Source organism: Acipenser ruthenus, chromosome 14, assembly GCF_902713425.1.
Source record: "Acipenser ruthenus chromosome 14, fAciRut3.2 maternal haplotype, whole genome shotgun sequence".
NCBI lineage: Eukaryota > Metazoa > Chordata > Actinopteri > Acipenseriformes > Acipenseridae > Acipenser > Acipenser ruthenus.
The window spans coordinates 20,682,472-20,695,456 of NC_081202.1; the positions used below are offsets into that span (position 1 = coordinate 20,682,472).

The 12,985-nt window shown below is 45.9% G+C and overlaps 1 protein-coding gene across 1 annotated transcript; it reads right to left on the reverse strand.

Moving 5' to 3' along the window:
- Nucleotides 1-3,327: 3,327 nt before the first annotated feature.
- On the reverse strand, nucleotides 3,328-7,400 carry LOC131697419 (uncharacterized). Its single transcript, XM_058986074.1, has 2 exons — nucleotides 3,782-7,400; nucleotides 3,328-3,635 (listed from the first exon to the last, which is right to left on the reverse strand). The coding sequence occupies exons 1-2, from the start codon at nucleotides 7,298-7,300 to the stop codon at nucleotides 3,378-3,380; spliced, it is 3,777 nt and encodes a 1,258-aa protein (XP_058842057.1). The 5' UTR covers nucleotides 7,301-7,400; the 3' UTR covers nucleotides 3,328-3,377.
- Between the last annotated feature and the right edge of the window lie 5,585 nt (nucleotides 7,401-12,985).

Genomic DNA, 12,985 nt, shown 5'->3' on the forward strand with positions numbered 1-12,985 from the left:
TTTGTTGATTACTTACAAACCCTCTGTCTGTATAAAAGCAGTGTTGGAACAGACTGTGTTACTACACCCTCTTAAGCATTATTTGGACAGTATTGTACTGCAGGAAGTAGTATATTGCTCTCATAATGGCGAGAAAAAGGCAATTAACAAAGGAAGACAGACAGACCATTATAACCCTTAAAAGTGTAGGTCTTTCCTTTAGAGAAATTGCAAAGAAAGCCAAGGTGTCAGTGAGTACAGTTTCCTACACCATCAAAAGGCACTTGGAAACTGGAGGAAACTCTGACAGGAAGAGGTCTGGCAGACCCAAAGCCACAACAGAATCAGAAGACAAGTTTCTGAGCGTCAACAGCTTGCGTGATAAGCGGCTCACAGGACAACAGCTTCAAGCACAGCTTAACACTGGTCGAAGTAAGCAAGTCTCAGTTTCAACTGTGAAGAGAAGACTTCGAGCTGCAGGTTTGACAGGTCAAGTGGCAGTAAGAAAGCCATTGCTAAGATGGCAAAATAAGAAAAAGAGGCTTGCCTGGGCCATGAAGCACTGCCAGTGGACTACTGAAGACTGGAAGAAGGTCTTAGGACCGATGAATCAAAATTTGAAATCTTCGGTTCATCACGCAGGGTTTTTGTACGCCGTCGAGTAGGCGAAAGGATGGTTCCTCGGTGTGTGACACCAACTGTCAAACATGGAGTGATGGTCTGAGGGTCTGGGGCTCTTTTGCTGGATCCAGAGTCGGCGACTTGCACAGAGGGAGTGGCACCCTGAACCAAAACTGCTACCACAGCATTTTGCAGCGCCATGCAATACCCTCTGGTATACGCCTAGTTGGTCAGGGGTTCATCCTACAGCAAGATAATGACCCAAAACATACCTCCAGGCTATGTCAGAACTATCTTAGAAGAAAAGAACAAGACGGTAGGCTTCAAATCATGGAATGGCCAGCACAGTCTCCAGACTTAAACCCCATCGAGCTGGTTTGGGATGAACTGGACAGAAGGGTGAAAGCAAAGCAACCTACAAGTGCAACACATTTGTGGGAACTTCTGCAACAGTGTTGGGAAGAACTTTCCGAACAATATTTGATTTCCATTGTAGAAAGAATGCCACGAGTGTGTTCGGCTGTTATATCTGCAAAAGGTGGCTACTTTGATGAGTCAAAAATGTAGATTAAATTTTGTTAAACAAAACGATTCCATGATTTCTTTTTTATCGCCAATTGTTTATTTGTTCTATGCTTTAATTTCAGAGTACATTGAGACATTGAACTGCATAAATTTCAATAAAAACTGGAAAAATGGAGGTGTTCTAAAACTTTTGACCGGTAGTGTATATCTTTTTCGTATAGATCATGGAAATCAATTTTATAGGAGAAAGACATTTTGAAAAGTTTATTCTTGAGGTAAGGAACATTTTGTTATCGGTATATTGTGGAAGTCGGTAATGCTTGTGGACATGTTCTATTCACTATCTTTGGGAAGATTTACTTTATTATTATTATTATTATTATTATTATTATTATTATTATTATTATTATTATTATTATTATATCCAGTATATTGCTTTGAGTGTTGTCCAAAGCAGATCTGGCCTTCTGTGTTTTATTTAGATAGAATCTGGAGCCGATTTTAAAATTAACTTTTTATATATACAGTACTGTGCAAAAGTTTTAGGCAGGTGTAAAAAAATGCTGTAAAGTAAGAATGTTTTCAAAAATAGACATGTTAATAGTTTATATTTATCAATTAACTAAATGCAAAGTGAGTGAACAGAAGAAAAATCTACATCAAATCAATATTTGGTGTGACCACCCTTTGCCTTCAAAACAGCATCAATTCTTCTAGATACACTTGCACACAGTTTTTGAAGGAACTCGGCAGGTAGGTTGGCCCAAACATCTTGGAGAACTAACCACAGTTCTTCTGTGGATTTAGGCAGCCTCAGTTGCTTCTCTCTCTTCATGTAATCCCAGACAGACTCGATGATGTTGAGATCAGGGCTCTGTGGGGGCCATACCATCACTTCCAGGACTCCTTGTTCTTCTTTACGCTGAAGATAGTTCTTAATGACTTTCGCTGTATGTTTGGGGTCGTTGTCATGCTGCAGAATAAATTTGGGGCCAATCAGATGCCTCCCTGATGGTATTGCATGATGGATAAGTATCTGTCTGTACTTCTCAGCATTGAGGAGACCATTAATTCTGACCAAATCCCCAACTCCATTTGCAGAAATTCAGCCCCAAACTTGCAAGGAACCTCCACCATGCTTCACTGTTGCCTGCAGACACTCATTCGTGTACCGCTCTCCAGCCCTTCGGCAAACAAACTGCCTTCTGCTACAGCCAAATATTTCAAATTTTGACTCATCAGTCCAGAGCACCTGCTGCCATTTTTCTGCACCCCAGTTCCTGTGTTTTCGTGCATAGTTGAGTCGCTTGGCCTTGTTTCCACGTCGGAGGTATGGCTTTTTGGCCGCAAGTCTTCCATGAAGGCCACTTCTGACCAGACTTCTCCGGATAGTAGATGTGTGTACCAGGGTCCCACTGTTTTCTGCCAATTCTGAGCTGATGGCACTGCTGGACATCTTCCGATTGCGAAGGGAAGTAAGCATGATGTGTCTTTCATCTGCTGCAGTAAGTTTCCTTGGCCGACCACTGCGTCTACGGTCTTCAACGTTGCCCGTTTCTTTGTGCTTCTTCAAAAGAGCTTGGACAGTACATCTGGAAACCCCGGTCTGCCTTGAAATTTCTGCCTGGGAGAGACCTTGCTGATGCAGTATAACTACCTTGTGTCTTGTTGCTGTGCTCAGTCTTGCCATGGTGTATGACTTTTGACAGTAAACTGTCTTCAGCAATCTCACCTTGTTAGCTGAGTTTGGCTGTTCCTCACCCAGTTTTATTCCTCTTACACAGCTGTTTCTGTTTCAGTTAATGATTGTGTTTCAACCTAAATGTTGAATTGATGATCATTAGCACCTGTTTGGTATAATTGTTTAATCATTCACCTGACTATATGCCTACAAAATCCCTGACTTTGTGCAAGTGTACCTAGAAGAATTGATGCTGTTTTGAAGGCAAAGTGTGGTCACACCAAATATGGATTTGATTTAGATTTTTCTTCTGTTCACTCACTTTGCATTTAGTTAATTGATAAATATAATCTATTAACATGTCTATTTTTGAAAGCATTCTTACTTTACAGCATTTTTTCACACCTGCCTAAAACTTTTGCACAGTACTGTATATATATATATATATATATATATATATATATATATATATATATATATAAGTATTTAGAACCCTGTGACAGGTAGCTGAGTGGGTGATAGGGAAATAAAAGAAACCAGTCTCGATTTTCACTTTTACTGCTGCCCGGCTTTATTTGGCCACAATAGAAATAATAATGGAGCCGGGATACACAACGATGTGTAACCCGGCAACCACAAAGCAAAAGGAACAGGGGGGGGGAGGAAAAAGAACTTCACAAAAACGAACCAAAAACAACGAGGACGGAAAATAACAAAACAAAACAATCGTCCGTCCTTCCTCCTTCCCCTGAGGTAAAACAGGGCGGGACCAGCGTAGCACTTCCGGGTTCGCTCCTCCCGTCTCGCTCCCGAGCGTCCCGTTAGTGCTCTAATAAGTAAAATAAAAACAAGGGGGTTAACAGGGAACCTCTGGGCCAACCAACCGTCCTTCTTATTTCTTTTCCCCTCTTTATTTGTACTCCGTTTGAGTTGCCACTGTTTTCTTTCTTTCTCTCTCTCTGTCTCTCACCGTACCTTGCCAGAAGGAACAGAGCCCCGGGCCACGCCCCCTTTTGTACGCTCCGTCCCGCTCCCATTGGGCAGCGTGGGCAATCGCCGTTGACCAATGCGCGATTGCCACAGCGCTCCCCGTCTGGGTTGATGACGTTGCGCACCGTGGCTCTGCCTGTTCCTCCTCTCCACAGCCCTCACCGGTCGGAAGGGAGATCTAAAACAAGAATTCATTCTCTCTTTGTCACATATCCCACCGCTCAGAGTGGAGCCGAAGGAACACTCGGCCAAACCTACCATCCCCATTACTCCCCCCTCCCGGGAAAAATAATCCGCGTTTTGGTGATCTTTCCCCGCACGATGCACCATATGATACATATAAGGCTGCAATGCCAAATACCACCGAGTTATTCGAGCATTGCTATCCTTCATAGTGCTTAACCATCTGAGTGGGGCGTGGTCCGTGACCAGATCAAATGAATGTCCCAGTAAGTAATATCTGAGGGAGTGAGTTGCCCATTTAATGGCTAAACACTCCTTCTCCACAACCGAGTAGTTGCGCTCCCGAGGAAGCATTTTTTTGCTGATGTAGAGAATGGGGTGTTCCACCCCGTTAACTTTCTGGGACAAGACCGCCCCCAAACCAACTTCTGACGCGTCGGTATGGAGGAGGAATCTCTTGCTAAAGTCTGGTGCTATCAGCGCAGGAGCCTGGCATAGTTTTTGTTTAATGGTCTCAAACGCCCCCTGACACTCTTCTGACCACTTGATTAAATTTGGCGCACATTTCTTAGTGAGGTCCACCAGGGGATTGACCACGGTGGCATACTCGGGGATAAAGCGGCGGTAATAACCAGCCAATCCCAATAGTGACCTCACCTGGGACTTGGTCTTGGGGACAGCTGCATCCACCAAAGCCTGGACCTTGGTGGCTACAGGTTTCACCCGTCCATTTCCCATGATAAATCCTAAATACTGCGTTTCTAATTTAGCAAACGCACATTTCCTCAGGTTAGCTGTCAGCCGGGCAGCCCTTAGAGACTGAAGGACGGCTTCAAGTCGAATTACATGCTCTCTCCAGGTGGAGCTATATATAACCACATCGTCAATATACGCTGCTGCATACTCACGATGGGGATGTAACACCTCGTCCATCAGTCTCTGAAAGGCGGCGGGCGCACCATGTAGCCCAAACGGCATGGTTTTAAAATGGAACAGCCCATCCGGAGTTGAAAATGCAGTTTTTTCACATGAATCACGGGTCAAAGGGATCTGCCAATATCCCTTCGTCAGGTCCAGAGTTGAGATGAACCTGGCCGTTCCCAGTCGGTCGAGGAGTTCGTCGATCCGAGGCATGGGGTAGGCGTCGAACTTGGCGATAGCATTGACCTTTCGAAAATCAACACAGAAGCGATTAGTGCCGTCCTTTTTGGCCACTATAACGATGGGACTGCACCACTCGCTTCTGGAAGGCTCAATGACCCCAAGTTCAAGCATCGCCCTCACCTCGTTCTGGACGCCACTCCGCCGGCTTTCTGGGATCCGGTAGGGCCTCTCCCGAACAGTGACCCCTGGCGGAGTAATAACAGCATATTTGGTAAGGTTAGTTCTGCCGGGCACATCAGAAAACACATCCCCAAATTTCCCGATCAACTTACGCAATTCTATTTGCTGATCTGGAAGTAACTGTTCCCCCATTGAAATCTGGCTGGGGCTAGGGGCCTCTATACAGGGTCCTAAGTCATCCTCCACCTCGCCTGGGGCTATGAATAAGACCTCCCTTGCCTTCCAGGGCTTTAATAAATTGACGTGATAAATTTCTGTTTTGTTACGGCGATCGGGCTGTCTAATTTCATAATTCACTACTCCTACAGCCCGTATCACTTCATATGGCCCCTGCCATTTAGCACACAGTTTCGACTCCAATGACGGAAGAAGCAGCATTACTTTATCTCCTGGCCGAAAGGTTCGAATTCGTGCATTAGTATTGTAATGCTGCTGTTGCCGATGTTGAGCCGATCTAAGATTATCTTGAGCCAATCGACCAATTAAATCGAGGCGATCCCGCAGTAGGAGCACATGCTGCACTACATTTTTAGAGGAGCCCTTGTGTTCTTCCCAACCTTCTCTCAACAGGTCGAGGATGCCCCGTGGCTGCCGGCCATACAGCAGCTCAAAGGGGGAAAATCCCGTTGAGCTCTGAGGCACCTCTCTCACTGCGAAGAGGAGATAAGGAAGAAGAGTAGCCCAATGTTTCTGCTCCTGACTCACAAACCGTCTCAACATTTGCTTCAAAGTTTGGTTAAAACGTTCCACCAGTCCATCCGTTTGGGGATGATAAACCGATGTCCTGATGGGACGTATTTTTAGAATTTTATACACTTGCTGTAGCGTTTTCGATAAAAAGTTCGTTCCATGATCAGTTAATATTTCTTTTGGGATCCCTACTCTAGCCATAATCTGACTTAACTCTTTCGCAATTGCAGTGGCACTAGTGGACCGCAGCGGAACTGCTTCCGGGTACCGCGTCGCATAATCCACCATTACTAATATGTGTGTGTACCCGGAATCAGAAGGCAGCACTGGCCCAACTATGTCCATTGCAACGCGTTCAAAGGGAATGGAGACAATGGGCAGTGGGACCAAAGGGGCGGGGCGCACTCGACCCGGCGCTACTCTCTGACAGTCCGGGCAGGTAGCTACATATTTCGCCACCTCGGTGTAGAGCCCTGCCCAATAAAATCGAGCCAGTATCCTGTCCCTCGTCTTGTCAACACCAAGATGTCCTGCAAAGGGGACGTCATGCGCCAGCCTCATGACCTCTGGTCGACAGGACGGGGGAACCATCAACTGTTTGACAGGCTGTCCTGTGCCCGGGGCGGGGTTTACTCTATATAGCAAGTGCCCCTCTACAACGAAATGAGGATATACCAGCGCCCCAATGCCATCAACATCCTTACCCTCAATAGACCGGACCTGTTCCCAAGCGTGCACCAGTGTGGGGTCGTTGTTTTGCTCCCACACTAGGTCCGCGCTTGAGGCCCACACGTCCGGGATATCGACGGGGGCTGGAGCAGTCTCTGCCCTCGAGGGTCCAGTAACCTCGCCCGCCCGGTCACACTGTGTCCCCACCCCCTTCGATTGGCGTTTGGGACCATCAGAACCTTCCCCCGCCAGTCCCCAGCCGTGTCTCATCGATGCGCCCTCCCACTTTTCCTTCCGTCTCTCCTTACGTGTTTTCCTAGGACGGAAAAGGGGAGAAAACAGTTCGGCGTGGAAAGGAAAAACGGTACCAATGACTTCCTTTCCTCGGGAATCTGCCGTGTTTACACGTGTGGTCGAGGCTGCCGATACTTTTAGTAAATCTTTATATTGCGGCCAGTCTCGACCCAGAATAACTGGGTGTGGTAACTTCTCGGCCACCCCCACTACTAGGTGGCGCTTTATCGGACCTACCGATAAGTATACTTTTAGAGTGGGGTATGTCGCCGTATCCCCATGGATACAGGAGATCGCCACCTGGCCTTGTGGCTGCCACGACATACCGCCAAGGAGAGCTGTTCGAATCAGAGTTTGCTCACACCCTGTGTCCACTAATGCGTGGGTACTCACATTCCCCAGCGCCACATCAACAATACACGGGCCCTCCCGACCCTTTCCCCATTTCTTACCCGTCTCAGACGCCAGGTGACACGCAGCCACATCGCATTCCATAGCGGCCGGGCAGTATCTCGCGATGTGTCCCGACTGCTGGCACCTGAAACAGATTGGAGGGGCAGAGGGTGAGGGTGGTACGTATCTGTCCCGCTGTTGGTATGTCAGCGGGGCAGGGGGAGCCATTCTACCCCAGCTGGGGGCCAACCTCTGCCTCCACGGTAAGGGGGCTGGATGACCCGACGGGGCTGGTGATTTGCTGGGTCGTGGTCCGGGAGCGAGGTTCGGTGGTGGTCCTTTAGTAGAGGAGGGAGGGGTGCAGTCCAGCAACGTGGTGCGGGCGGACACGAGGGAGTCCTCAAAATTCTCCGCCAGGGCCACGGCCTGTTCCAGAGTGGTGGGATTGTGCCGGCGTATCCACGCTTGCGTCTCCGCCCCGACCACATGGCAAAATTGTTCCATTACAATGGCTTCCCCCATCTGGATCCCAGTTTTCTGGCTGGGGTTCAGCCATTGCGCCATGTGGTCGCACAATCGTTGGGCCACCACCCTGGGCCGGGTGTTTGCTGGTCGCTGGAACTCCCGGAAGCGGACTCGGTGGGTCTCCCCCGTGATATTAAGGCGGCGGAGGACAGCCTGCTTCACCAACTCGTACTGGCTGGCGTCTTCATCAGTCATGGCCCGGTATGCTGCTTGCGCTTCTCCCATCAAGCAGGGGCCAAGTTGGCTTGCCCAGTACTCCCGGGGCCATGCTGCGGTGGTAGCCAGCCGTTCGAAGGCTACGAGGTAGGCTTCGGGGTCATCCTCCGCCGTCATCTTCTGAGCCCGGGCCTTCGGGGCCACCATCACGGGGCCGGTTGCCGCCGACGTCATCCCCATCCCGACCCTTTCGATGAGGGCTGTGTACCGCTCCTCCCTCCTCCGTTCCTCAGCCTCCCTCCGGCTGTCCAACGCCTCCAAAATCGCTGATAAAGCAGCGGGGTCCATCCCACTTCTGGACACCACGTGTGACAGGTAGCTGAGTGGGTGATAGGGAAATAAAAGAAACCAGTCTCGATTTTCACTTTTACTGCTGCCCGGCTTTATTTGGCCACAATAGAAATAATAATGGAGCCGGGATACACAACGATGTGTAACCCGGCAACCACAAAGCAAAAGGAACAGGGGGGGGGAGGAAAAAGAACTTCACAAAAACGAACCAAAAACAACGAGGACGGAAAATAACAAAACAAAACAATCGTCCGTCCTTCCTCCTTCCCCTGAGGTAAAACAGGGCGGGACCAGCGTAGCACTTCCGGGTTCGCTCCTCCCGTCTCGCTCCCGAGCGTCCCGTTAGTGCTCTAATAAGTAAAATAAAAACAAGGGGGTTAACAGGGAACCTCTGGGCCAACCAACCGTCCTTCTTATTTCTTTTCCCCTCTTTATTTGTACTCCGTTTGAGTTGCCACTGTTTTCTTTCTTTCTCTCTCTCTGTCTCTCACCGTACCTTGCCAGAAGGAACAGAGCCCCGGGCCACGCCCCCTTTTGTACGCTCCGTCCCGCTCCCATTGGGCAGCGTGGGCAATCGCCGTTGACCAATGCGCGATTGCCACAGCGCTCCCCGTCTGGGTTGATGACGTTGCGCACCGTGGCTCTGCCTGTTCCTCCTCTCCACAGCCCTCACCGGTCGGAAGGGAGATCTAAAACAAGAATTCATTCTCTCTTTGTCACAAACCCTCATCTTGAAAACTTTGTATCTGTAGAAGACGGGAAGGTCATGGGAACTCACAAAGGTAAGTCAACCATTCCCTTGAACAGTGGAAGAAAAAGGTTTTAAACAGTCAGAAAATATGTTTTTTATTAGGATCAGACTTATAATGTTCTTTATATCAGGGGTGGACTAATTCCAAAGGTTTTTGAACAGGAAAGCTAACAATATTATATGATGTCTCCTATAGCTTTATCATACTGAGCCTATGAAATCAATTATAACACATCCTCATCTTGTGTTATAAACCACAAATTACCTTCCTTAAAGTGAGTACAGTAATACAAATTAAGAAATATGTTTATTTAATTTCTAATATGGAAAGTTTTTGTTGTGCTTTCTTCCTGCTTTGACTGATACTGTTTTATTTGCTCTCTGGAGGCTGGTTTACCTTGGGGCAAAGAATAGGTGGGCAGAAAGATGCTTGGTTTGTGGTGGATAAGGATATACAGGTGATGTCTTTGTGGTAAGCTTAAACTAAGACTGGTATTGTTATTAGCAAATTTTAACAGAAACACAGATTGTACTTATTGTTATTGTTATTTTTATCTAGCACTGTCAACTGGTGAAGCTCCAAATTGTTGCCGAAAAGCATTTCAGTCTTTAGATATCAACCAACTTCACTGACCGATGTACTGGTTTTAGAAAAAACAATCAGTTATTTTGCAGGAGTCTGTTTTCTAAACTCTATTTTTTTACCAACCACAAATGTGGTTTTGCTTAGTATGTTTAATGAAAAGGTCATCATAGTCATGAAGGATTGATTCCAGTATCTGTTTTCCTACCAAAATTGTAAGTAGTAGTAAACTATACAATTACTATTTTAAAGTGATATCTAATGCACAGGTTGTACATTTGGAGGAAATGTTTTTTAGCATTGTGTATAATGTTTTTTAATTAATCTTTGCTAGGCACCAACTATAAATCACCCAGCTTTGTTCAGAGACAACTTTACGCACAGACAGGTTTCTCTGGATTGCTGAGGAACCCCCTGCTGAATTTATAAAAAATAAAATGATGAAATGCAATTTCCATTTCCTGCACCAGATGCCACTTGGTAAGAGACAGTCCCTCCACCCACTCATTCGTTTTATATGCTACTACTGAAGTATTGTCCTAACAAGAATGCACTAAATGTACACACAATTCTGGTTAATGCAAGATATTCTTTACATGTTGCATATGATCAAATAACATACATTGTGTATAGCATTATTATTTAAAGACTTAGCATAAATATTTTAGTGATTTTTAATTTCATTTTTTGTAATTTTCATTTTTTTTTTTAGAACCATGCACAACTCTTAACATGGACGGTTTGGTTTGGGTGACACTTGCTAAGCCAGGAAGAGCTCTAACACCTGGACAGGTAAATATAGGAATACTATTTCAAACTGCCTTTACTCCACTCAAGAAAATCAATACTTAAAATGAACAAACCACTGTGGTGGTAAAAACTGTTGCTGTTATTGTAAAATTATGAAACAATGGACAATACTACCTCTCAGAAACTAAATAATAAGTCTGGAATAATACATGCTTTTTTAAGTGCATTTACTGAATTTTAATCAATCAATCAACCAATCAATCAGTCAATCAATATTTATTTTATATAGAGCCTATCATAGTGGACCACCATCACAAAGCACTTTACAAGATAGTGAGGAACAATGCATAATACATTAAATACAGGCATAATACATTAAATAAAAGGCTAGGATGTGAATTCTAAACATTGTGGATGCGTGTAGCATACAGTATCATACGAATAAGGTGGAGTGAAAAACCTGAAATAGCAATTTAGACAACAGCTAATAACAGATACCAGGCTTAAAGAGCATTGAAAGTAAGAGAGATCAAGTGGGTCTTGAGAGTTGATTTGAAGCAAGCGACTGTGGGAGCTACACACACTAAATCTGGGAAAGAGTTCCAGAGAGCCGGGGCCATGAAGCTAAACGAGCGTTCTCCGAGTGTGGTGCACTTTTGCTTGGGTGTAACAAGCAAGCCAGAGTCAGAGGACCTCAGCTTGCGTGCAGGGACATAGCGGGTCAGGAGGTTGTAGAGATACTCTGGACCTGTGCGATGAAGGGCCTTGTAGGCAAGCAGGAGAATTTTGAAAGTAATCCTGAACTTGACAGGTAGCCAGTGCATCTGGGCAAGACAGGGGGTAATGTGTTCATGTTTTAGGGGGTAAGGATCCTAGCAGCGACATTTTGAACCAGTTGCAATCGGTTTATGGCGCTAGAGTTGCAGTAGTCAAGTCGAAAGGAGATGAATGCATGACAGAGTATCTATCTCTGCATCCGTGAGGGAAAGGTAGGGACGGACCTTTGAGTTGTTTTGGAGGAGGTAGAAGGAGGATTTGACTGCAGAGGAGATTTGGACGTCAAAGGAGAGGTTACTATCCAGAAGAACACCAAGGCTTCATACAGTGGGGGAATGCAACAGCAGACAGTTTACGAGGTTCAAGGCAGCAAAATTGAGATTCTTGAGTTGAGTTTTTGGTTCTACTAGAAGAAGTTCAGATTTGTTAGTGTTGAGCTGAAGAAAATTGGCAGACATCCAGGCCTCGAAGTCTTGGATGCAAGCTGAGAGCCGGACCATGGCAGAGGGACATCCAGGGTCTAGTTTTAAGTAGAGCTGGGTGTCATCTGCATAGGAGTGAAACATGAGGCTATGTGGGCGGATGAGGGACCTCAAGGGAAGCATTTAGATATTGAAGAGAAGAGGCCCAAGAACGGACCCTTGAAAGACACCACAAGTGACCGGGTTTGTGTCAGCACCTCTTCCATCATAGAAAACAGACTGCATCCGTCCAGATAGGTAAAATGACATCCAGGAGAGACAGGTTCCAGAGATCCCAGCATACTTCTGAAGGCAGTCAAGAAGAATGTATGATCTATGATGTCAAAAGCAGCAGTTAGGTCCAGGAGGACAAGGACAGAGGGAACAGCAGCATCAGCATTAAGCAGGAGATCATTTACAATCCGGAGTACAGCAGTTTCAGAACTGTGATGCGGCCGGAAGCCAGATTGCAGAGATTCAAGCAGATTGTTATCTGTGAGATGTTTCATCAGCTGGCTGGCTACAGCCCTTTCAAGAGTTTTGGAGAGAAAAGAAAGATTGGATATAGGACAGAAATTAGATAAGACAGCCGGGTCAAGGGAGGGTTTTTTGAGCACCAGCGTTACTCGGGCAATCTTGAGGGCAGCAGGAACCAAGCCTGAGTGCAGGGACAGGTTGAGAGTGGCACTTTAATTCACTTTAAAGATCAACATAATATTATAAAATATGGTATTGTGATGCACCATATTCATTTTCAATAATGTTTTCAATACCAGTAATTTTCCATTAGTGTATGCAGTCCAGCAATCATTTTGTGAGTCTGTCATTCTTACCTACAGGTTGTTATTTAATACCACTTATGTGGCTTCACAATCAAATAGATTAAGGCAGTTTTTACGAGTTGCGTTTGTACTTTTTTTCTGAAGTGATCTCCTAAGTAGCTGCTAAGAGCTTTGATGGACATCTTTTGGCTTTGCCTGTTCTGCTTGGCAACAATCCAAAACTTATTGAAAAAATGCTTAGGCAACTGACAGTACAAGAAGCAACATTTTTTGGTCACTGCTTGTTAACAAAGGCTCAGTGTGCTCCAATACAGCCTCTAGCTGTTTTTGTTTTATTCTTGTGCCAGTCTCAGCTACAAGACTCATCCTTCAGCATGCAGGACCAAGGGTTGATGGGACTTTTCTGTTTGTCTTTCAGTTTGCTGTGTTTTACAAGGGTGACGAGTGCCTTGGAAGTAGAAAAATCATCCACCTTGGCCC